The following is a 27,495-nucleotide window of genomic DNA, read 5'->3' on the forward strand; positions in this document are numbered from 1 at the left end:
TTATTGAGATCTTATTAATTGTTATAACAATGACTGGTTTATCACTATATTCTTATCCACAGTTACCCAGGAGACAATCAAGCAGATTCTTGTATTTAGATAAGAAAGGCAAAGAAGTTCAATTTTTGCAATATTGTTTGTTTAAAAAACAATTTTGAAAACTCTTAGTTTTGCTTTGTTTCCAAACATTCAAACATTCATTATTTTAGAATGAAAAAGAATTACAACTTTAATATTCCTTTTACATTGCTAACTGTATTAATATGACCATCATGTAGTTGTGTTTAATAAACATCCACATTCACTTGATATTTTTAACTTTTTATGTAAAAAACAACCATAGCAAAATTGTCTTTAAAATCCTATATAATAAAGAGGTAATATGCAAATTGACCATCACTCTAACACACAAGATGGCTGCCCCCATGTGGTCAAAGATGGCCACCCCCATGTGGACACAAGATGGCCACCACAAGATGGTCAGCAGGGGAGGGCAGTTGTGGGCGATCAGGCTAGCAGGGGAGGACAGTTGGGGGGGACCCAGGCCTGCAGAGGAGAGCAGTTGGGAGAGACCAGGCCTGCAAGGGAGGGCAGTTGGGAGTGATCAAGCCTACAGGGATGGACAGTTGGGGGAACCAGGCCTGGAGGGGAGGGCAGTTAGGGGTGACCAGGTCAGCAGGGGAGGGTAGTTAGGGGTGACCAGGCCTGCAGGAGAGGGCAGTTAGGGGCGACCAGGCTGGCAAGAGAGGGCAGTTAGGGGTACCCGGGCCAGCAGGGGAGAGCAGTTGGGGGTGACCAGGCCTGCAGGGGAGGACAATTAGGGGCAACCAGGCTGGCAGGGGAGTGGTTAGGGGGTGATCAGGCTGGCAGGCAGAAGCAGTTAGGGGCAATCAGGCAGGTAGGCAGGCGAGCGGTTGGGAGCCAGCGGTCCTGGATCGTGAGAGGGATGTTTGACTGCCCATTTAGGCCCGATCCCACCGGAATTGGGCCTAAATGGGCAGTCGGACATCCCTCGAGGGGTCCCAGATTGGAGAGGGTGCAGGCTGGGCTGAGGGACACACACCCCTATGCACGAATTTTGTGCACTGGTTCTCTAGTATATAATAAATTGAATAACTTTTATTTCGGTCTAAATTATATAATTGGTAAATTTATGACATAATTAAGAATATATCATATAAAATTTGATCCTGATAACATAGAATGTTTTCAAAATTTGATTAATGATCTTAATGTTTTAATTGATGGCTCAATTGATAGTAATTATTTTTTCTTTTTTTTTTTTTTATACTTTATTGATTTTTCACAGAGAGGAAGGGAGAGGAACAGAAAGTTAGAAACATCGATGAGAGAGGAACATCGATCAGCTGCCTCCTGCACACTCCCCACTGGGGATGTGCCCGCAACCAAGGTACATGCCCTTGACCGGAATCGAACCCGGGACCCTTGAGTCCGCAGGCCGATGCTCTATCCACTGAGCCAAACCAGTTAGGGCGATAGTAATTATTTTTTCAAGTGAAACATAGCACCTCCCGCTCCCCTACAGCAAATACAGTAGGAGAAAGAAGTAGTGACATTTAACTCAGTCTAATTGATTCCCAAGAAAAAGATGATTGACTGCAGTTTATATTGTCTATGGCAAGAGATGAAATGCTGAAATCATTCAGAAACACTAAACTTAAAAATTAAATTAGAATATGGAATACTGAGTAATAAATCCCATGTAATTCAAATTAGTATTGCCACTTCACTTGACAGAGTTACCTTAAAGAGACAGACTTATATAATGAGTATAAATGGGGAGAACTGTGCTAATCTAATACAATGAAATCAGAGAAAGTTGATGATAAGATTGCATCAAAATTTTGAGAATTTACATTATTTAAAAAACTAAAGAGCTATGTCATGGAGTTATGAAATTGACCCCAAAGAAGAACTGAATCATTTTTACTTATTGTTTTTCTTGTTAGTGGTGTGATATATTGCATGTTTGCAAAAATGATTCAAGTTTATTTATAAGATATTTCTTGGAGAGCCTATTTGAAGTCAAGCATTGTTAGGGATAAAAATGAAGAAAAGAGCAGAAGTGATCCATCTGTCATTCATGGAAATTACAATCCAGAGGAAAGAGAAGTGAGTCAGACTTAAAAAAAAAAATCACAAAAGTAAACATATGGTTATAGTTTGTGATAAACACCATCAAGAAGAATTTCAGGTTGTAAATGGATTGTAAACAAAAAAAACTGACTAGCACATTAACACTATTTTTAGTAAACATTTTTATATTATCTATTTCACTTCAATTTTTTTATTCCAGTGAGTTGATATACATAGTAAACACAAAAATAGCTTTCTAATATCAGTCAGAAAATACCTTTGAACTCACTTTTTTGCCAACGTTTTATCTTTTTGACAGTGTTTTGTTTTGGGGGCAAAATTATGATCTCACACTGACTTTGCTTTTCCCAATGTTTTATTTAACACAGGTTCACTTCAGGAATTGTAATTCATAAACCAATAGCATAGAGGATCATGTCTCTTAAACAGCCAAAAAAACCCATACAGACATACCTCATTTTATTCGCTTTATTATACTTCACAGATGTTGATTCTTTCACAAACTGAAGGCAAGACCCTTCACCAACCAAAATATTACAACTCACTTTATTATGATACTCAGTTTATTGCGGTGATCTGATACCTAACTCACAATATCTCTGAGCCATGACTGTACACTAAAGCCATGAGAGATTAATTATACTATTGTTCCAGCCAAGGAGAGAGAAAAAGAATTGAGTCTATATATAGTTGAGGTGTATCTTTCTGCAAGTTGTACTCAGAAGACAACTCAGCCTGGTCAACCAAGAGCTGATGTCCACATGTCAGTGCCAAAGTAAAAGTCCCTGTTGCTAGAGCACTTTGCTAGGGAATGATAGCGCTAGTGTTGACCTGCAGGATGTTCTTTGTAGAACCACTGCCTGGCTTTCCCCATTGCCAGTAAGAGTCACCTTGACCTCAGTGGGAGCTAAAGCCCCAAAGGTCTTCACAGAGCTCTTTAGATCAGCCAAGGGTAGCCCTGCCCAGGCTGAACACTCCAGAATAGTCTTCACAAATTACAGGTATTTATCGTCTAAATGTACTCTTGTCATGTGTTTTACTTGATATGTACCACTGATGCTCCTCGGCAGCTGAGCTATTGAGTGCTCATCCGTGACAACAGCTGAGAGGATAACATCCTGACATAGACTACTTCACTCTTCTAGCAAAACAACTTCACTCTTAAAAACAACTTCATTCCTAGGTCAGAACAACTTCATTCTTAAACGCAACTTCATGTCTTGTCAAAAAAAAAGTGGATTTGAAATCAAACTCATTGACACAGACAATAGTGTGGTGAAGGCCTCAGGGCAGATGGGGTTGTGGAGAGGAGGGGTCAATGGGGAAAAAGGGGACAACTGTGATACTTTCAACAATAAAGATAATTTTAAAAAAAATTATACTCAATAGACATCATACAAAATGAAAATGTACTCAGTTAAATTTTAATTATTTATGTTGCAGCAAGATTTTTCATATTAACAAGATAATTTTATTAATGATTACATTGATTGAATTTTTAAAAGCACTGCTTCCCAAGCAGTATGTAGCACTCAGGAAGGAGTACACTAAAGGCATTAATTTAACACATATTTATAAAGTGTTTACTGGGAATAAGGAATTCTGCCAAAATAAGGAATCTGTGTGTGGGGAAGGTGGAGAAACAATGGCCAGTGTAAAACTGAGCAGGAGTGGCTGTGGATAAAATAATAAATCTACTACAAGCAGGAGGGAATATCCGAGCATCGGTTCAATGACATGTTATGGAATTTTAGAGATGACAGAAACATCAATTTCATCTTCGTGGGCTAGGAGCCACCAGGAAGGCTATGATGAGGAAACAATATAGATCTTGTCTTGACACGGTAGGTCAGGAGAGGAACAATGATGCATAGAAAGTGGCATGAACAAATTTCCAAATTTGGAAAGCTCAAATTCTTCTAATAGGAATCTCATTAGGCTTGAGAGAAGTTAAGTTCCTTATGAGAAATCATGATAAAATAAGCTGAGAAGTAGAGAGGAATTTGATTATCAAGACACTATGAATGCAAAAATAAAGAAATTCAATGTAATTCAAAGGGAATTGTTTTGGTTATTATTTATTATGGAAGAAAAATTAGACTGATAGTATAATTTGTGAAAAATTGTTAAGGAATCATTTGTAGGCATTTCTAAAATACCTCCTGGATACCTGCGACAAATGAATGCAAGTCACTCTGAGAAATACATATTTCTAGCTATCAACATAGAAATAACTGAAGTTCAAGCAGTTTTATCATGAAAATGTAACATGGCCTACCTTCTTGATCTTATGCTCATGACATTTAGAGTAGCCAAAGTAGAACTATGTTTAGTCAAAATTTTAATTCCTTTACATAAAAATGACTCTTAGGCTTATGGAAGCTAATATACCCCAGTTTCTTACTAGTTTAAAGAAATTAATTTAGCTTCTCAGAACCACATAAATCGACAATTCACCGAGGTTCACATTCTGTGGCTCAGACATTTTCAACATTTATAACCCCATGATTGTAAAACATATATAGTAATTCTATTTGCTTTCACTTAAACCTTAGATGACTTGGGGGAGGGGGGGTTCCTTCTCTTATTTTAAACAAAAGTTTCTGTCTTTTCTACTTAAGTTTCTGGTACTTTTACTTATATTGTGTTTTCTGATCTGCTTATAAATCTAGATCTCAGTATTCTACTCTGTCTGCAACATCCTCCTTTACTGCTCCTTCTGGTGGGACAGAAGGGGTGGACTCCATGGGGACTTCCCTCAGCCCCTCTCCTGCAGTGCCATCTGTGTGCCAGGAGGATGTGTGCCACAATGGAGGCACTTGCCATCCCATCTTCCTCTCAAGTGGTGCATTCTCATTCCAGTGTGACTGTCCACTACATTTCACTGGCCATTTCTGCAAACAAGGTAATCCATCTTCATTATCCTTCTATATTCCTTCTTGAAAACTTCTCTGGGGAGAGGAAGAGAATTAAAACCTATTGTACACACAGTGATGGATAGTAGTTCAAACAAGAAACTTCTGTATAATTTTACTTAAAAATCAATTCTGAAAGAACATTTTCAGTTCAATAATGTAGAAACAAACCTGAGATATTTTTATTAGAATTACCATTAAAAATATATTTTCATTTGCCACCAAAAAAAAAAAGTTGAAATGTAATGTTATTTACATAGTTTCTTCTAAAAGTATGATATTGCATCCTTTGTCACCATAGAAATAATTTGGTTCTAATTAATGCTTCTTTTATTGCTTGTTAATCAAATCACATAAGCAGATCTCCATATTTAAATTATTTTGGTGTGTTGGAAGAGTACATTATTTTTCAATGCTTAAGAACTTAATTTTAGCATTAATGGAATTATTTATGAATGAAGTGAAAAATTTCCTATTGTCAACATCTAGGGGCCTCCTGAGAGTCTCAGTTAATTAAAGCCATGCTGGGCACCTACAGTCAGAAATGCCCTGGGCAGATTACAAAGACTTTAGGTTATGAGGCAGCTGACTGCATGTCCCTCCACTAATAGCTTAAAAGTGTCATTGTTTCCTGTGTAAAATTAATCACTGGTTTTAAATTGGGGAAGGAGGGGGGAGGATTACTAGTGGATAATGATTCAGATAGCAGAGAAATTCATTACTCATTCAAGATTGTGTTAAATAACCACTTTTTTAAATACCAAAATGTGAGGCCTCCAAACCTAATTCAAAGGTATGTGTATATGGTATTCAACTCTTCTTCCTGAATGATCTTGTGTGACTGTAGTGGATGTTTTAATATTCAGCCAAGTAAGCAAGTAAAACTCTGAGAGAGTTTTTTCTTTCTTGGATTTCATGATAGGTAAAGTCTTAGAAAAATACCCTCCTAACCTTCTTCAAATATACTTTGATATTTTAATTTTTTAGCCCAAATGTATTGACAGTGGTGAAATTGATATTGTAAAAGGAGTTTTTAGTTAATGAGTATATGTCCTGGTCAACCACATGCATCAGAGTACAAATGACCCTCTAGTACCTCTCCAGTTTTTCCTCCTAATTCCTTACTCAGTAGCTTTAACACTCAGATAGTGACCTATACTTTTCTTCAGAATAGGAGTAATTCAGATTTATTTGGAGTTAAATCTAAGACTTGACTGAAGTTTAATAACATTTGGTGTTTGAGATGACAGATAACAGGAACCTGAACTCCGGAAAAGAATCTCTGCTCTGTATTCATTGTTGGGAATGTTCTATCTTTTTCCAAGAGTATTATTCATTTTCTACCTCTTTTTTCTGTTGAATTTACAATATTTTGAAAACTAATGACTGGAATGTCATTAATGTGTTGCTATAACTAGGTAATCCACTATAGATTACTTATTTCTAAGTGAAAAATAATCAGAAAACGTGAGTAAATAATTATTACCAAGAGGATGACTTGTTTTTTCTTGAAGAAACTTTGTCAGTGATATCTGAGATGTATGATGCACTAAACAAAAATGCATGCAACAGGACTTCTTTTAGGTTATCAGCCATGATAGCATTACCTATAACTTTGTTGCTATTCTTGCCTCCTTTGGGGAAATATATTTCGATATAATATTTAGAATGTGGTGTGATATACATTTTTAGAATTAGGAATGTTCTTTCTAAATTTAAAAATGATCAGTATTTGCTTTTGCCATTTACCCCCTAAACTGGAATTAAGTACCTTTCTTCTTTCAGTTATAGAGGAAGTCAAGAACAGGTTTATGTTTTTAGTGTGATGCTCTAAATATAAGGCACACTGGTATGCATCTTAGAATCCAGATTGACAGATAATGACTACCGCCTAAGGCCCATGACTCAGGAATCTGCTACCATAATGAGACTTTTTATAGCATTATCCAGGTCGGTCAGATGCCATAATTTCTAAGAGTAGATTTAAATAAACAGTATTGTATGCCAGTTTCTACTACCTGTTAGAAATCTTGCTGTGGATAAACAGTTCCTTAAATCAAAGTATTTCTCTCTCTCTCCCCCTCTCTTCTCTTTTTATATATACTAGTAGCCTGGTGCATGAAATTCGAGCACATTAAAAGGGGATTAATTAGAGGAAATAATTTAATATTGCTATTTGCCTTTTCTCTATAATAGAAGTGTCAGAGATGAAAGAAAATTAGTAAAATGTATATAAAAACCTTCCTCCTGTCAGCGTCTGGGGTGCACCACGGGACCCAGAGTCATGTCCCCGCCCACCACATGTGCCTCAAAATCACGTGAGACCCAGACCCGGCCACCCCCCCCCATTGGGCTAGATCCAGACTTGGCCAGTCCCACCCTTGTCAAGCTCCGCCGGGCAGGGGTCGTAACTTCAGGTCCCCCGGCCCAGCACTGGGAGGGGGTCGTAGCCTCAGGTCCCTCATCAAGCCCCACCAGCAGGGGGGCACAGCCTCAGGTACCCCATCAAGCCCCACTGGGTGGGGGAGGCGTGGCCTGAGTTCCCCCAACCCAGCACTGGGGGTGCACCTTAAGGTCCCCTGTCAAGCCCTGCCGGGTGGGGGACACAGCCTGAGGTCCTCTGTCAAGCCCCATGGGTGTGGGGGAGGGCATAGCCTCAGGTCCCTACTGATTGCTCATTAAGTCTTCTTATGGGAACTTGGCCTCAGCTGTGGGTGCAGCCATATTTGTGATGGAGTGATGGTCATTTAGCATATTCCCTCTTTATTAGATAAGATACACTGAGTGGCCAGATTATTATGATCTCTGAACACATAAAAATCTGCCCACTCAGTGTATATCCTATATAATAAAAGGCTAATATGCAAATTGTCCCCTAGACCAGGAGTTCGACCAGCAGGCAGGCTGGCCAACCGCCCATGTCCCCTCCCCCCTGGCCAGGCTGTCCGGACCCCACCCATGCACGAATTCATGCACCAGGCCTCTAATATATATATATATGTGTGTGTGTGTGTGTGTGTGTGTGTGTGTGTATGTGTGTACGCATATATATACATACTAGAGGCCTGGTCCACAAAATTTGTGCATGGGGGGGGTGTCCCTCAGCCCGGCCTGCACCCTCTCCAATCTGGGACCCCTTGAGGGATGCCCGACTGCCGGTTTAAGCCTAAACCGGTAGTTGGACATCCCTCTTGCAATCCAGGACTGCTGGCTCCTAACCGCTCACCTGCCTGCCTGCCTGATCACCCCTAACCACTCTGCCTGCCTACCTGATGCCTATAACTGCTCTCCCCTGTCGGCCTGATGGCTCCTAACTGCCTCTGCTTCAGCCCCGCCACCATGGCTTTGTCCGGAAAGACGTCCAGAAGATGTCCAGTCTATCTGGTCTAATTAGCATATTATCCTTTTATTATAGATGATATATGTCTTAGAAATGCTCTCAGTATTAAATTGCTTAGACTTTACTGATAGATTGCTATGAAAATTATTTCTTGCTAAGTCCCTGTTGAGTACATTTAACATCTACCTAGTAAATTATATAAACTACATTGTGAATAGTTTTGGTGTACCAGATGCTGCACTAAGTACTTTCTGAATCTTATTTCACTTAACCCTCAGAATAACACAGCTCGGTAGAGCATTACGTCATGTGCTCTACTTTATTAAATCATCCATATCCAGTCACCTAATAACATTGACTTACAGAATCAGTTTGATTTAATATGCTCTTTTTTTTCTCAACACATGTTACCTTAATTCATGTGAGCTCAACCTTGTTGCCCACTTTATCATAATGATCCTACATCTCACCAGGGGAAACATAAGAGCATATAGTCTTGCTTTGTTTCAGATGGTTGCATGCAAGCAGATGGCTGTCTCCTACTGTAAAGTTCAGAGTGACAGATTTAGAATATCAGTGCCTGTGCTTGGGGGAAGCGTATGCCTCTGACTATTAATTACAGGATTAACATTTTTAAACAGCCCCATACTTTTAGGTGTTGTATAAAACAGTTTTATAAATAGTGCAGTAAAGGAGTATTTAAATGCCATACATTAAAACCAAGAAACCTTTTGTTTTATTTGAAATCCTGTCTGTATATATTTTATATATGCTTAAAGGTCAACTGCACTGAGGAAATTGCAAACCTGGAAATAAAAGTGAAAGATTTTACTGGGTGTTTTGTCTTGTTATAAATATATATATTTAAAAGACTGTCTTAATGATGCCTTTGGTTTTACCATAACCAGAATATATTTTAAAGTCGTGTTAGAGTACTCTGAATTTATTTATTAACTTTTTAGATCAGATGGATAATGTCAGACATTCCAGAGCCAAGAAGGCATAGAAACAGAACATTAATCAACATATCACACTGATTTATCTGCTCTCCAGAGAACTGATAATCTACATCATCAGAAAAGGACCAAGGAATGGGTGTCTGTCTTTTCAAACATAATACCCATGTCTGAAAATCTGTATTTCTAATCAGAGAGCAATGTAGCATATTTACTAGTCTATGGAAACTGCTAAAATATTAAGATGTTAAGTTGCAAATGAATAGGGATTGAAGTCAAGAACAAGAGCTGAAGAGAGACAAGAATACTAGTGATCAGAGACAGAGGATTTTGTTTTTGAAGGCAAGGGTGGGCTGAAGGTTCCAATCTTCTGTGCTCTTCTATCATTGTTGCATTCTCCAGCAGGGAGCAACGTGTTCTTTAGTAGAAAAGCTCCCTCTCCATCCTGGTGCTTGTAACTGTGTAAAATCTAGATGTTCATCAGTCTCTCTATTGACATTAGTAATAATCCAGAAAAGTTCATACAGGAAGAGGAGGGAATATGTATACTCCCCATCCATCAAAAAAAGGATGACATGTTTTTGTCTTCTAGATGAAGAAAGTATTATGTTGTTGTGAAAATGGATATGTAAGAATGACTTTTTACCATTTCCTTTTTAAGGTAAAATTGTGAGTTCTGGTAATTTCCTTCAACTAAAAATGGGACTAGAGTAAATTAACTAAAAGAAAAACTATTCCATTAATTTTACCCATCTATTCAAATTTGTAATGAGCCCATTGTTCCTGTTCACAGGAAATTTAGTAAAGTTTTATAGTCAGATACTAAATGCAATGGCTGTTTTTTCTTAGTTCCTGCAGTCCATACCCTTTCTTATTTCTTATTTATTTATTTTAAAAGAAAACATTAACCTTTTCCATATGAGAATATATCATATAATTAAATTAAATAGGATTAGTTGCATTCTATCTTCTTATTTGTCATTTTAACATTTTAAACTATGGTTTAAATACATGAATGCATTTGTGTTGTACTGTTTACGATGAAATAGTAAGGATTTGAAAGAAAATTCTGCTTTCTAGAATTAACTAGAATAAATCATTGCAAAGAATTGAAAAATATAAATGTGGATGAAATGAGAATAGATCAACAGTAAAAACAAAGAGTAATGTTAACCAGCCCTAAAATGTTATTATACAGGGTGGGGCAAAAGTAGGTTTATGGTTGCAATACAAATAAACAACATAATAATAAGTAATTCAAGACTAAACTCTGTGTTTCATGTACTCACACTGTAAACCTACTTTTGCCCCACCTTGTACAATGATAATACAAAAGTACTGTGATGACCAGAGCTAATTAAGAATAAATGATGGGAAATTGATTTTAGGGCAAGTATTTTCTTCAACATATGCCTTTGGCATGACAAAATTAATAGAAATTGTATTTAAGAGGCCACAATATGTTCTTACTCATAATTTCATTAATGAAATATAGTACCACCTGAGCAAAAGAACTTATTCTTTAAACTGTCTGTTCTTGAAATACTACACCTATTTTAATTGCTTTAATCCATTTTGTTAAGCTGTTTCTGTGGGTATGTTTTTATTCTCTGCTCTAGTATAGAGAATAAAGTATACTAGCTTTAAGTATCTCTCCATATAAGGATAAATAGATATGGAGAGATGTGGAAATTGAAACCAATGCTCACATATATGTATATCACCCTTTGCCTGCAGTTTTCTTTGCTGCTTGTAGATTAAAAATGAGAAATGGATGCTTTGTATAAACGCAATGTTTCTGTAGATTAACATCAGATGCAGTAAATGGGAAATAAGAAATCAACACATGCCCTGACCCGTTTGGTTCAGTGGATAGAGCGTCGGCCTGCAGATTGAAGGGTCCCAGGTTCGATTCCGGTCAAGGGCATGTACCTTGGTTGCGGGCACATCCCCAGTAGGGAGTGTGCAGGAGGCAGCTGATCGATGTTTCTCTCTCATCGATGTTTCTAGCTCTCTATCCCTCTCCCTTCCTCTCTGTAAAAAAATCAATAAAATATATTTTAAAAAAAAAAGAAATCAACACATAATTACCATTTCATACTTTCTACCACGTTAAGCTCTTTTCTTGCATTTTTCTCCTTCAATCACCACACCAACCCTGTGAGTCAGATAATACTCTATTAGTAGTTATTTTTGTTTCCAAGCAATTCAATAAATAATAGCTAACATTTTATTGGATGCTTAATATGTGTTAGGCATTGTTCTTAATCTTAGCCTGTAATGACTCATTTTTCATGAATGAGTGTGATTTTGAAGTAAATGCCATTATCTCCTCATAATTCAGGAGAGACAATGTATGCAGAGATTTCAGTAACTTGCCCATGTAAATTTTGGAATTGCTATTTGAATCCAAGTTCTTAAAACTATCCTTCCTATCTGACCCAAGTTAATGTAAGCAAAGATCTTTAAAAATTATTATAAAAATATAAAGGCAGCATCTCACAGAACCACAGAATGAAAACTTAAAGGTACTCAACTAGGATACTTTGTTGGAGTCAAATTTCGCTCTTCTCACCATCTCCTTGCTGACAATGGCTTTTGAGTCAACACGGTAGTGTCCTTCCAATGGAGAGACTGAATTTGTCTTGGATTGAGCCTAGGATAGTTATGTGTGGCTAAGATGACCACTCCAAACCCAGTCACTCTGGCCAAAAGCATCCTAACAGAGATCAGAAAGCAGCTACCCAAGAAGGAATAATTATGGTTGGCTGGGAATATACCACAAAATGTATAAACTATATTAATATTCATCCTACTAATGAAGAATGTAGCACTGAGAAAGTAACTTGCCTACGTCATACAGAGATCGGCAAAGCCAGAACTCAACTCAAACTGTGACTGATGCCAAAAATTGTTCTTTTAACCACTTGTACATGTCTATAATATTTTTAAATCTCCCTTAAAGTATAGGATATAGACATTGAGACAATGTCATCTATAATGACTTAGTCATGAATTTAGCTTATTAAGTTACTTGACTTACACTCAAGAATAGTTTAATTTCTCCCAGCATTAACAAGGTATTTCCTACCAGATTTCTCTTCCCCTTATTTTGAGACAATCTGGATATATTTCATAGCTTTTGGGTCACTTGCAGGTATTAAGTAGTCTAACTTAATTTAACAAACTAATCCAATGTCATCCCACACCTAATATGAAGCTGCCCATACCCTCCCATCTCTTCCCTTCTTAGACTTTCTCCATAAATTTTGAGCCTCCAGAGTCAAATCAGGGATAGAAGGAATCAGAAAAGGTGTCAGAAGTCTTATTCATTCACATGTGGTGATTCTAATTCTGTGTAGGCAGTAAATGCCTTCTGTCATTGCAGGAACAGCAATGGTTTATTGCTGATTCTTTACAACACATTTCTCTGCTGTGGGTTGTGTACCCTCAGCTGATCCCTTGCAAATTTTCTTTAGCAACCATCTGGGAAATACGTTTTTACCCTTTTTGGCCAGTGCACCTGATGCAGTTGACATCTTGAAACAGATTCGCTCTAGTTACCTGACACCTTCCTTATTATCAACTAGAGGCCCAATGCACAAATTTGTGCACCTTGAAAGGAACTGTGGGCCCTGAGGCTGTGGTAGGCACAGGGGTGGGTCTCGGCTCATCCTCCGTGCCCCTGCCCAATCCCTTTCACTGCGCCCCTGCCCCACATCCCCTGTCTGCTGGCAGCCTCACTCCCACTGCCACTGCTCCTTGCGCTGACAGCACCGGCCCCACTTACACTCGCTGTGGTGTGAGCGGCAGCTGCTGCCCTGATCGCACCTCAGGAGCAGGGGGAGGTGGAAAAGCCCTCAGGGGTGATCAGGGACAGCAGCCACTGCTCACACCCACTGATGGCGCTGAGTGATCAGGACCGGCGCTGGACACCAGCAGTGGATACAAGCGGAGCTGGTACCGGCAGCAGGTGCAAGCACCAGGCAGGACTGCGGCATGCAGGAGCAAAGCTTTTCAGTAACCACCAGAGGCTCGCCCCGATGACAGCGACCAGTGCCCCACCTTGGTCTGGTGCCCCCCGCCCTGGCTCACCTGCTCCACCATCCTGCTATGGCCAACACCCGCCAAGTTCTGCACACACCCCCTGATGGTCCACGCACATCATAGCAATCAATTGTTTGGTTATTCGGTTGTTCCGCCATTTGGTCTATTTGCATATTAGTGTTTTATTACTAGGTGTACCAGTAAATGTGGATTTTTTTTTCAATAGATGGAGTTATACATATGTTGATATATATGCAGTTTGATATGTATGCTATTTTGTTGTATTGACAGCAAGCTTCAAAACTTCATATGTCAAACTTGCTGAAGGCGTTAACATCATAGATATTTTTATACTTAAAAATGTCGAATTTCATGCCAAAAAAAACAGCATTTGTGGGAAGTTTTAGTTCATTACTTTGTTTTTAAGAAAAAGTTATCATATACTTTGGGAAGCTTATGGTGAACATGCTCCATCTCAAGATACTTGTGAACGTTTGTTTAAACATTTTAAAAGTGATGATTTTGATGTGAAAGGCAAAGAATGTCCAGGTCAACCAAAAAAGTTTGAAGTCCAACAATTACAAGCATTATTGGATTAAGATGCGTATCAAACTCAAAAACAACTTGCAGAAAGATTAAACATTGCTCAGCAAACAATTTCCGATCATTTACAAGCAATGAGAAAAATTTTAAAGGAAGGAAAATGGGTGCCTCATCAACTGAATGGAAGACAAGTGGAAAACAGAAAAGTCATCAGTAAAATGTTGCTTCAACGGCACGAAAGAAAGTCTTTTTTTTGCATCAAATTGTGACTGGTGATGAAAAGTGGATTTATTTTGAGAATCCCAAATGCACAAAATCATGGGTTGATCCAGGTCAACCATCAACATCAACTGCAAGGCCAAATCGCTTTGGAAAGAAGACAATGCTTTGCCTTTGGTGGTATCAGGAAAGTGTGGTATATTATGAGCTGCGAAAACCAGGTGAAACCATTAATTTTAATCGCTACCAACAACAAATAATCAATTTGAACCACACTTTGATCGTGAAATGACCAGAATGTGCCAGAAGGCATGGCAAAATAATTTTGCTTCATGATGACGCACCATCACACACTTCAAAACCAGTTAAAGACACGTTAAAAGATCTTGCCTGGGAAGTATTAACCCACCCGCTGTATTCACCAGACCTTGCTCCTTCAGATTACCACTTGTTCTGATCAATGGCACACACACTTTCTGAGCAGCACTTCAAAACGTACGAAGAAGTGGAAAATTGGGTCCCTGAAAGGTTTGCCTCAAAAGAAGAAAAGTTCTATTGGGACAGTATCCACAAATTACCTGAAAGATGGGGGAAATGTGTAGCTAGCGATGGACATTACTTTGTTGTGTGTGTGTGTGTGTGTGTGTGTGTGTGTGTGTGCGTGTGTTTGTTGTTGTTGTTTTGCTTTGTTTTTTTTATTGTCTAAAGTTTTACATATGTCTCCTTTTTCCCAATTGACCCCTCCCCCAGCCATTCCCACCCTAGGCAAGCCCCCACCATCCCAGTGTCTGTGTCCATTGGTTATGCTAATATGCATGCATACAAGTCCTTTGGTTGCTCTCTAACCCCCTTTTCCCTACCATTTGTCTCTGGATCTATTCTTGTTCATCCAATTATGTTGATCATTATATCCCACATATGAGTGAGATCCCACTGGCTTATTTTACTTAGCATAATGTTCTTGAGTTGCGATGGACATTACTTTGAATAAAACATTTCGATGTTTCTCTTGAAATTATCGTGTGTGTTTTTATTACAAAATCCATTATTAACCAGTACACCTAGTATATAGGATTGTATCCGAGGAAATTGCAGTCATCGCTGTCCTGCCAACTGATAGAAGTTCAGATAATCCTGTAGATGAATCCTTCTAATTTCTGGATTCTCCCAGCAAAAGGCAGGCCCCCATCTCCATCCCATGCCTCCCAACTCTAGGAATACATGTCAAGTTCTCCCAAGAGCTCCCTGCACAGATAGCAACAGAGGGGGCCCTACAAATTGCTTCGGCTCTGCTAGTGTGCATCCAGCTGTCCACAATTTCTGAGTGATACTTTTCGAAACTTCCTCACTTGATTAGGGGTGGAGACAAGATATGTCACAATGCTCATTTCTGTTTTAATCCTTCTGCTGGATCTATGTGTAATAAATATCTAGCTTTCTCTCATATAGATTTTGGGGTAATAGTAGTTGAACCAGTTGGCCTCCTCTTGGCATATACTACTTGGATATGTTTGAAAATTCTCTTTAGAAATGGAGGCAGTTATCACCATTTGTTTGTATTATCTATGCTTTGGAGACTTTAATAAGAATTTTGAAAAAAACAGAAAAAAATCCTCTTACAGATGCTGTTATATTAACATAAACCTAGAATGCATTTTCATTAAGATGGAAAGAAATTCAATATGCAGAATAATGGTACATCTTCCTGCAATTCTTTCTCAAACATTTACACTGATTTATCCCTACTAGCAGAGGAGATTCAACGCTAACCAACAGATTTTAAGAATCTCTTGTCTCTTTAATCTTAAAAGACCCATGCTCCTTACATTCTGCAACATATGCATTGTGATATAAAGAGTAAATGAAATCATTCTCCAGGAGTCTTCATGTTTCTCCTGGAGCTGCAGTCAAATCTAACAAGTTGAGGCAGATTCCTGGGAACACATCTATTTGAGAATTATAGGTTTACTGAAAATGGCAGTAGATTAAGAGTGAGAAGACATAGACTTCGACCCAGCCCTTAATTAGTTGTGGGGTTTTAGGGAAATCATGACTCTTTTGACCTTCAGTTTCTCTATCTTCAAAGTGGCAGCGTTAGAATCAATTTGAGAGCCCCTATTAGCTCTAAAATGTATCCCCCCAGATTGATCTCTAACATGAAACCTCTTGGGTTTTATCTCGCCGTTGCTCTGGACTTTGGACTGAGGGGCAGCCATGAAACTCTGCTTCAACATCGGATGACTCTTCACCTTGCTAGGAGCAGTCACTAGTCAGACTATTTTCTTACTTCAGGCCTATTGTTACAGGGTGAGTTCCCTGAGAAGAAGAATCCTAGACAGAGATTATAAAGGAGAAATTTTATTCAGGGAGTGCTTTTAAGTTCAACACACGAAAAGAAGACAGAAGGATTTGACAGCAAGTGCTTTGCAGCATCTGCCACAGCAATATCTCTCTATGTCTTTTAGATTCAGTAATGGAATAGTCTAGCCTTTTCCAACCTAGGATATTAAATTTGTCTTCTCTTATGTGCTTTCCCTGACATTACTCACAAACAGAACAGCTTTCAAAAAAAACAAACTGCTTTGGGAGAAAGGATGCTGCTTGAAGAGAATATCTTGGAGTTCATATTCTCACTTAAGTTTTTATTCCTAATTGAAAGACTTCTTTTCCCTTTCTGAGTGTTTCACTCCTCTGGATCCCTTACAGATTTATTTTCCAAAAGATCTGTACTTTATTCTTTTTCCAAATACATTTTTTTTACCTGACACGTTACCATTCATGATCTGATTGATGCCTGGCTTTGTTTACCTCCAACATCCTACCATCGAAACTCTAATCCACTTATACCAAGGAATTTATAATTCCCCAGCATTCTGTGTGCTGGCCTGTGTCAGGTCCCATGCATTCTAATCTTCCTTCTATGTGTAATGTTCTTTCTAACCTGGTTAGCTACTTTTCTTCTGCAAAGACTTGGGTGAATTATTACTTTTTCTGGGAAGCCATCTTGTTGTCATTCACATCCCAACCTGCTTTTGGTTTCCCACTCTACATTCCTTTAATATCTTGTGCCTTTCTCTATTTTTGTATCTGCTATCTTGTATTTCCATAGTATATTTACTTATTTTTCTCTCATAGGTAATAAAATATTGAGGAAAGTCGCTGTTTTCTTTCATGTCATTCTAACTCAGCATCTTGCATAGCACCTGAGATATAGAAGAAAATCAAATGTGGGTGTGGGTTTTTTGTTGTTGTTGTTAAATTTAGAGAGAACTACTTTTTAATAACTAGATAACCATTTAGCTACTTAGGTATATTAGGTAAATACCATAGTGTTTAGGAAAAGTGAAAAATATATAAAAATTGCTTTCTTCTGTAGTAAATTAAAGACTCAAATCAATCCCTGTTTCACCACCCAAATTAGTTCTGAATTTAAACAGTTGTTCAAATTTTCTATTCATTTCAATCTGTTCTTTGAAGAGTCAGGCAGCCCTCCTAACTTTGAGTTGTAGAAAAACTCCTCTTAACACTTACAGTTTACTCTTCTCTTCTTCTGTAGATAAAGTCTAAAATATTTATACTATGGTATTTACAAATAAGCTTGAAGTAAAACTAAGAAAAATTCCCTAGGATGCTTCCCTATGGCTGTCATAGGATTTAAAACATGGCAATAAAAGAGCTAGAAAAAAAACTGTTGGTAAATCTCTGAACCTTGGCTAGAATTCCTTGTCCTGAATAAATTGAAAATAACCCTTAATTTTCATAAATATTCATTACTCTCAAAAAAATTAAGCAACTCAACTAAATTTTGAGTTCAATTAGCAAATCATACACCACTGAAGATTATCCTCTAGAGTTTTCTATAAAAAAATTTACAAGAACGTAAATGAAATGACTTGCAATCATTTGAGGTAGAATGGAAGTCTGAAATCAACATAAATTTTCTAAAAAATTTTGAAAAATTTTACTTATTATATCTAGCTATTGGCATAATTATATACATGTACCCATGCATATCAAATGCTACATTACTTCAGAGTCAAGGTCTTAACACTTTGTTGCTAATACTCTTCTCTTATTTAAATACTGAATTCCTTTACATGAATGTGAATTCCATAAATTTGCTGTAAGCACATATACCTCGATTCTGCAATACTGATAGCAGTTATGTTTAGAAGGTCTTCAGTAAATATCTAATCACATCTTTTCATGATATTCCCACATTTATGATTTTCTGCATTTTATCATATTTAAGTAACCACATCTCTAACTTATGTAAATATTAGCTTGTATTTAGTGTACACATACTCCAGAATATGTGGAAGTATATCCCATGGAATGTGCACTTTCACGTAGTTTTGTAGTTATATTTTTTTATGCTGATATGGAAGAAGAATGGGAAATGACGACAATAACAACTACTGAAGTTTTCTATCATTTGTGCTTTTCAATAACAATGTGTGTTTGTTTTTTTACACATTTCTAACACCTGGTTTAAGAAATAATATAAAAGCCTGATCTGCTGTGGATTCCTGTGTGTAGCACAGTTGACATTTCCTTTGTATAAAATGCAAAGGAGCCACTTAAAATTAGTTCCTTTATTCAAATTAGCACATGCAGTGCCAAAACTGTGTTCTGCAAAGAACCTGTACATAGTTAACATTTTGGGAAATGCAAAGAATAGAAACAATAAGAAAAGAAGGCAAAAAATAAAGGGGAGTTCTCTTTCTTAAATATTGGGCTTATATATTTTTCTGTTTCTTTAGTAGGTAGAAATTTGAGAACGGTACACATTTTCATGTTAAATTGATTTATAATTCACTTTTTGTAGAGGTGATAAAAAGGCATTATGTATGAATATCCAAAAAAATTACTGTGCAATCACTTGAAAATAGCTAACATTGAGAATTGCTAAAAATGATGAATGTGTGACTCTGGACACAATTAGAGTTTGTGAAATCAACCGTACCATTGTTCAGATGTTTGAACATATGTTTGAAAGCCCAGAGCATATCTGTATAGAATTGTTCCCTATTGTAGAGCAATGTGTTCCCTTCATTTTAAACCCATTTGTTTTATTTTTTTAAATGTAATCCACATATATCAGGTTAATTTACATTTAGATCATTTGAAATGCAGTCTTTTAAAATGCCCTCTACTGTTTCACTGTTTATACATTTTAAGGCATAAACATCCCACATTAATGCCTCATAAATCTCTAGATTAGAGTGTTATGCTTCTGCTTTTTAACTCAAAGCCAGAAATGTCTGTGGTAATTGTGACCCTCATATAAACTCTCTGCTCTCTGCTCTTATACAGGTTTTCATCACATTCAATAAATATGTTTATATTAGTTTACAAATATTAGACTTATTTAGTCTTGCCATAGCATGCTGATCTATTTTATATTATAATCCATCCTGTTCCACATCACTTGATGTTCACATCATTGTTTTGAAATTACACATTTGCAGGGCCTTCAAGAAAACTCTGCTAGTGAACATATTTCCATCTATCTTTAAAGTAGACCTAGCTAGTTTTGCTCTTATCTCCCCTTCCAGAATTATATGATGTTTTCAAATTTTAGAAGGCCCTCCTATCTAATGCATGCATACTCTGCAAAACACATTTCACAAAAATAATTCTTCTCTATATAGTCGTTATGGAAGTAGCTTGTCTCCCTCACTAAGAAATTGATGTCCTTCAGGCCCAGATATACATCATTAATTGTTAAATCTTTCTATGTAGTGTCATTTCTTCTCTACCACTATCAATTGTTATACTAAATTAGACCATCTGAAGTTTAAAATGATTCTTCGTTGTCTCTAGACATTTATGTCCCCTCTCATGTGGTTTATGTAAGTATAAGTTGATTCAATGCTTTGATATAAGCATAGATTAAATGGGTCCAAAGACAAAGGCTTCTGACCTATCACCCAGTATTCCCTCTGTCAGACGGAAAAAGACAAATACCATATGATTTCATTTATATGTGGAATTTACACAAACAAAATAAATGAACAAACAAAATGAAAGCAAACTCTTAGATACAGAATAAATCCATGGTTTCCAGGTGGGGGCACATTGGGGAGGTTGTATTTAAAAGTGAAAGGATTTAAGAAGCACAAATTGGTACTTATAAAATAGTCACAGTAATATAAAGTACAGCATAGGGACTATAGCCGATAACATTTTAATAACTATGTATGATATCAGATGAGCACTAGACTTATTGAGGGGATCACTTCATAAGGTATATGAATCTCTAATCACTATGATGTACACCTAAAACTAATATAATATTGAATGTCAACTTTAATTGAAAATTTTTAAATTAAAAATAAATAAATTGTCCCTCTAGACCTAAATTAGGAGAGTTTTCTGTCAATGCACTTGGACAAATTGCTCAAAGTGCTCTAAATACAAAATATTACCAGATTATTCATATATATTTTCAGTCAAAAGGTTGTCAGATAAAATACAAGATTCCTTGTAAAGTTTAAATTTTAGGAAAATAATGAATAATTTTTTAATGTAAGTAAATCCCAAATATAACATGGAGCATACTATTCTAAAAAACATGTTATTTATTTGAAATTCAAATATACATGTATGACCTGCATTCTATATAATAAAACCCTAACATGCAAATTGACTGGTCACTATGATGAGCACTGACCACCAGGGGGCAGACACTCAATGCAGGAGCTGCCCCCAGTGGTCATTGCACTCCCACAGGGGGATTGCCACTCAGCCAGAAGCCAGGCTTGTGGCTGGGGAGTGCAGCAGCAGTGGCTGGAGCCTCTCCCTCCTCCGCTGCAAGCTGGCGGTAAAGAGTGAGGGGTCCCAGACTGAGAGAGCCCTGACTGCCAGAGAAATGTCTGACTTCCCAGGGATCAGGCCTAAGCCGGCAGGTGGACATCCCCCAAGGGGTCCTGGACTGCAAGAGGGCAGAGGCTGGGCTGAGAGACCCCCCCCCCAAGTGCACGAATCCGTGCACCAGGCCTCTAGTTTTATTATATAAATCTGGCAACATGCAAGCATTTCAAGGAGACCATGCCCTAAAAACTTAGCTTATTAGAGCTACAAGGAACTTTAGAAATGGTTTAGGTCAGGGGTCAGCACTTTTCTATAAAGGACCAGATAGTAAATATTTTAGGCTTAGTGGGCCATATATGGTCTTATTCATGTATTTTTCTGTTGTTTTTGTTGTTGTTGTTATTTTTAAACAACTCCTTTAAATGTAAGAACTTATTCATAGCTCACCAGTGTATAAAAGCAGGCCATGGACTGGATTTAGCCTGCAGCCATTCATTGCCAACCCTGGTTCAGGTCATCTCCTTTGATTTTACATATGCACCTCAGATGCTTTGTTAAAATCAAGAATTGGCATTTGAATATCTCAAAACCATTGTGGTTTTGATTTGTATTTCCATGATGATCAGTGATGTTAAATATCTTTTTGTGTTGGCCATTTGTATGTCTTCTTTGAACAGTACCAGTATGGTGACCAGCAATAATAATGTATGGTGACCAGCGATAATAATGTACTTAAAATTTGTTAAGAAAGTAGATCTCAAGTGATCTCACCACCAAAAAAACAAACATAAATATGTGAAGGATATATTAGTTTGATTATGGTAATCATTTCACAATGTAAACATATCAAAACATCACATTGTATACCTTAAATATGTACAATGTTTATTTGTCAATCATACCTCAATAATATGGAAAAATTTTTAATTACAAATATATTATTAAATTAAAATTAGGCTACAGTAGGGTAGGTACTAATCTGATCTGACTGATATCCTTTTCTGTTTAAAAAAAATGGTATTGGAGAAATGAGATCCTGAAGAAATATGAAAGAAAGAACAGATTTGAAAATAGTGTAAAAAGCTTTATAGCAGAAAATGAAATGGAGGAAGTGGATGAATGGCATTTAAGATTGCATGGTCATTGATTGCAAACATATGAATACACATTGGCTGAAGAATTAAGAATTGTATATATATGTTATATGAGAAATTGAGTTCATGGTTAGATGTACTATGACAAATATTTCAGATTAATTCTCAGGATTTATAGAAGAGGAGGGGATTAAGAAAGACGATGTGAAGCAAAATAAACCAGTCAGAGAAAGATAAGTAACACATGATCTCACTCATATGTGGACTCTAATGAACAACATAAACTGATGAACAAAAATAGACCCAGAGACATAGAACATGGAACAGACTGTCAAACCTCAGAGGGAAGGCAGGGAAGGGTGGAGGGGAGGAAGAGATCAACCAATTAACTCATAGTGTATATGCGTAACCCATAGACACAGACAGTGGGGTGGTGAAGGCTTGGGTGGGGGGAGAGGGCAATGGGGGTAAAAAGGGACATATCTAATACTTTCAACAATAAAGATTTAGAAAGAAAGGAAGAAAGGAAGGAAGGAAGAAGGAAGGGAGGGAGGAAGGAAGGAAGGAAGGAAGGAAGGAAGGAAGGAAGGGAGGAAGGAAGGAAGGAGAGGGAAAGAGAAATTGAAGAAATAACCACTATAATATCACATTTTTAGAGTTATTTGGAGTATAAACCTTGTGCTATTTATATAGCATGTGTTACTAGAAAAAAAAAGTCTGTATTTATAAAATGCTGGAATTACTCCCCAGTTGCTGAATCTGTCAATCTCAGTTATAAATTTAATATTTTAAGAAATATGACCTTAGAAAGTAGCTTTTCAAGTGACAATTGATATGGCAATTGTTAAGCAGAACTTCATTTTCTTAGTATCGGCATGATTTGCTAGTTTATTTTTTTTTAATTTCTTTATTGATTAAGGTATTACATATGTGTCCTCATCCCTCCATTAACGCCCCAACCCCCCCCTCCCCGCTACTCATACCCTCACCCCCCTGGTGTTCATGTCCATTGGTTAGGCTTATATTCATGCATACAAGTATTTTAGTTGATCTCTCCTCCTTTCCTCCACCCTCCACTACCTTCCCTCTGAGGTCTGTCAGTCTGATCGATGCTTCTCTGCCTCTGGATCTGTCCCTGTTCAACAGTTTATGTTGTTCATTATATTCCACAAATGAGTGAGATCATGTGGTATTTGTCTTTCTCTGACTGGCTTATTTCACTTAGCATAATGCTCTCCAGTTCCATCCATGCTGTTGCAAATGGTAAGAACTTCTTTTTTACTGTAGCGTAGTATTCCATTGTGTAGATGTAGCACAGTTTTTTAATCCACTCATCTGCTGATGGGCACTTAGGCTGTTTCCAAATCTTAGCTATGGTGAATTGTGCTGCTATGAACATAGGGGTGTATATATCCTTTCTGATTCGTGTTTCTAGTTTCTTGGGATATATTCCTAGAAGTGGGATCACTGGGTCAAATGGGAGTTCCATTTTTAGTTTTTTGAGGAAACTCCATACTGTTCTCCACAGTGGCTGCACCAGTCTGCATTCCCACCAGCAGTGCAAAAGAGTTCCTTTTTCTCCGCATCCTCGCCAACACTTGTCGTTTGTTGATTTGTTGATGATAGCCATTCTGACGGGTGTGAGATGATACTGCATTGTTGTTTTGATTTGCACCTCTTGGATAATTAGTGACTTTGACCATGTTTTCATATGTCTCTTAGCCTTCCTTCTGTCCTCCTTCGAAAAGTGTCTATTTAGGTCCATTGCCCATTTTTTGATTGGATCATTTATCTTCCTTTTGTTAAGTTTTATGAGTTCCCTGTAAATGTTAGAGATTAAACCCTTATTGGTGATGACATTGGCAAATATGTTCTCCCATGCAGTGGGCTTTCTTATTGTTTTGTTGATGGTTTCTTTTGCTGTGCAAAAGCTTTTTATTTTGATGTAGTCCCATTTGTTTATTTTCTCTTTAGTTTCCATTGCCCTAGGAGCAGTATCAGTGAAGAAGTTCCTTCGGCATATGTCCCTGAGAAAGAAGAATAAAGTAGGTGGGATCTTAATACCAGATATCAAGCTGTATTACAAAGCCACTGTTCTTAAAACAGCCTGGTACTGGCACAAGAACAGACATATAGATCAATGGAATAGAATAGAGAACCCAGAAATCAACCCAAACCACTATGCCCAATTAATATTTGACAAAGGAGGCATGAACATACAATGGAGTCAAGACAGTCTCTTCAATAAATGGTGTTGGGAAAATTGGACAGATACATGCAAAAAAATGAAACTAGACCACCAACTTACACCATACACAAAAATAAACTCAAAATGGATGAAGGACTTAAACATAAGATGGGAAACCATAAAAATACTAGAGGAATCCACAGGCAGAAAAATCTCAGACATAGTTTATTATCTTTAGATAGTAAAAATATTCCCAAAGTCTGAGTGTCAATGGAAAATAGATACAGTATAATGAAGGAGCAATAAGATAGCAGAAGAAAATGAAGTGAACTAGCCATTTCCTTGCACAAGGACTTCTTATTGTATATATTGCTCAATTTAGTCATGCATTCATCTATTCCAAAACATTTATTGAATGCTTAATATGAGTAATTACTACAGTGCAATAAACACCTAAGAAGATAAACAGACTTTTTCTGATTGTGATGTAATGTTTACACATTTACTCCTACTTCCCTTCACCTTTTACCTATAAATGATGGTCACGACTATAACATCTCAAATTAATACCACTTTCAAAAATTCATAAAATCACATTAAAATACCTCATTTAGAGAAATTAAATATAACTACAAATGTAACCCAAAATGTTATCACACACTATAATAATTGGTTTTACATTTCTTTTATTTTATATTTCTATTTCACATCTTTTTTTGTAACGTTTGGCCTTAAAATTTACCCTAAGTTATCTGAAATTCAAGTCTTTATTTGAAAAGTCATTCAAAGTTACTATAATATGCCAACTCTTTTGCTCCATTTCTGTGGCTAATTCTCTCTGAGAATAACCAGGGAAAGTCTGATATTTTCATGAATAAGTGAAGAGATTCTAGAGAGAGTTTAATTTCGCGTACTAATATTTACTACTTCTAAAGTATAATGTGCTCTTTTAACTGTGCAATAATGTAATAAAATACATCTTTAATATTCTACAAAATGTCTTTAAAATAATCCAAAATACATAAATGGCTTTTTAAAAGACTGCATAATATTATAACCATAGTGAAAGAAATTAGATAGAAAAGTTCTACCACAGGTACTGATTACATAATACTTACATACAAGAATGACAGAAGATTTTTACAGAGAGATGATTGTGTGGAAACATGAACAAAAATGCTGAGGCAAATTTAGTATCTTTCAATGATAGGTCTTTACCCCACATTGCACCATGGCTGATATGTTTTCATATCAAGAGAATGACAGAAAAACCCTCAAGATCTCTACATGCTGCCTTAATCTATAAAAACAATATTTGAAATTGGGCATAAATCTGGCATTTGAAAAAAAACATTGATGAGTTCTGCCTGTTTTCTATAAATAGTCTATTTTCTTCTCTTGATCCTCTCACATCTTCCTAAACGTCATACAGTCTCTTTCAGGTAATCAAGATTGAGGTTATTTAGAAGTTATTATATAAATTCTCCCTGTACTAACCAGCCACTATCAGTAACATTAATTATATTTAACAGTAAAACATATCAACAGATACCTCCTGGTTTAAATATTCATTGTTTAACCTATATATATAAATATATATAACCTGAATTCTGACATTACATAAGAAGTTTGTCATGGTATAAATACATGATTGTCCACTCATCCTTCCTGGCTAGACATTTGGCTATTATGACCAGTCAGATCAGATCTTTGAATGTTATTATCTTTCTCTCTGATTTTCACATAATATGAGTTAATAATAAGAAAATCTCTTTGGAAATGAAGTTGCAAATATGACAAAAGTCACAGAATCTCATAAAGTCAATTATTACATAAAAAGTCCATTGCCCAATGGTAATTTGGCAGATACCACTCACATAATAACCAATTAGAAGTAGATAGTCAAAAATAAGTTTTAAGATAGGAAATGTGCTTCACACAAAAATTATTTGAATAACACTGTATTAAGAAAGGACTTTGTGCCCTGACCGGTTTGGCTCGGTGGATATAGCATCAGCCTGCAGACTGAAGGGTCCCAGGTTCGATTCCAGTCAAGGGCATATGCCTTGGTTGCGGGCACATCCCTAGTGGCGGGCGTGCAGGAGGCAGCTGATCCATGTTTCTCTCTCATCGATGTTTCTAACTCTCTATCCCTCTCCCTTCTTCTCTGTAAAAAATCAATAAAATATATTTTTAAAAAAAGAAAGAAAGAAAGGACTTTGGGAAAAATTGATGAAGTCCACAAATATTTTTTTTTTGCAAAAATAACCGAAACACCATGTGAAAAATCAAATGTGTTGTGAGTACTGCTATATTGTGCTATTAGACAAGTGTTTAAGAAAAGTTCCACCAAATATTAGTGTATGATCATAATCTATAAACTCTATTTGCTAAATATAAAATAAAATAATTTATTTGTATAAAATTTGCTTTCTTCAAAGAAGATACTTTTTTATTTTTAATTAAATTTATTGGGATAACATTGATTAATAGGATCATATAGGTTTCAAGTATACAGTTCTATGATACACGACCTGTATATTGCATTGTGTGTCCACAACCCAAAGTCAAATCATCTTCCATCCCTATATATTTGGCCCCCCTTTCTCCGTACTACCTTCCTATCCCCTTCCCTCTGGTAACCTCCATATTGTTGTCTATGTCTTTGATTTCCAGTTTTATATCTCACAAATGAGGGAAGTCATATGGTTCTTAGCTTTTTCTGACTGAGTTATTTCACTTGGAATAATATTCTCAAGGTCCATCCATGTTGTTGCAAATGACAGTATTTCATCTTTTCTTATGGCTGAATAGTATTACATAATACATATGTGCCACATCATTAAAAAAGATAAATTAGTAATAAAATATTTTGAGTTTTTGTTACTTTTTAAAAGTGGGTTTTATTAAGTACATTTTTTACTTAGGGTGGGTTACATATACCAAATATTCCTTCAAAATAATAGATCAATTTCTCCACAACTATCAAGTCCTTAAAATGCCTATTCATTAGGCTCTTTCTCTTAAGAAGTACAGTATCACTTAAGTAATTGATTGAAAGGCTACTTATAGGTTCTTGTTGAGTAACAGTGAATCAAAAAGAAAGAAAGAAAACTTTCTAAGCCAATCCCCTTTGAAAACCTGTTTACACTACCATCAAATGTTAGTGATAATGAGATTGTGACAAGTTGATCTGCAGTGTTTCAGCATCAGGTGCTGTCTTCAAATCATTTTAGGGAATATCAGGATTTCCATGTAC

General features: G+C 36.7%; 1 protein-coding gene across 1 annotated transcript in view; it reads left to right on the forward strand.

Moving 5' to 3' along the window:
• The window catches only part of EYS (eyes shut homolog), a gene marked incomplete at both ends in the record, with an annotated part of 1,444,019 nt that overhangs the window by 1,000,954 nt on the left and 415,570 nt on the right, over nucleotides 1–27,495 (forward strand). Inside the window, 1 exon segment of the mRNA XM_080665107.1 lies at nucleotides 4,791–5,023. Within this exon segment, the coding sequence (XP_080521233.1) occupies nucleotides 4,791–5,023 (233 nt within the window).

This window comes from Plecotus auritus (genome assembly GCF_963455305.1).
Source record: "Plecotus auritus genome assembly, chromosome: 4".
NCBI lineage: Eukaryota > Metazoa > Chordata > Mammalia > Chiroptera > Vespertilionidae > Plecotus > Plecotus auritus.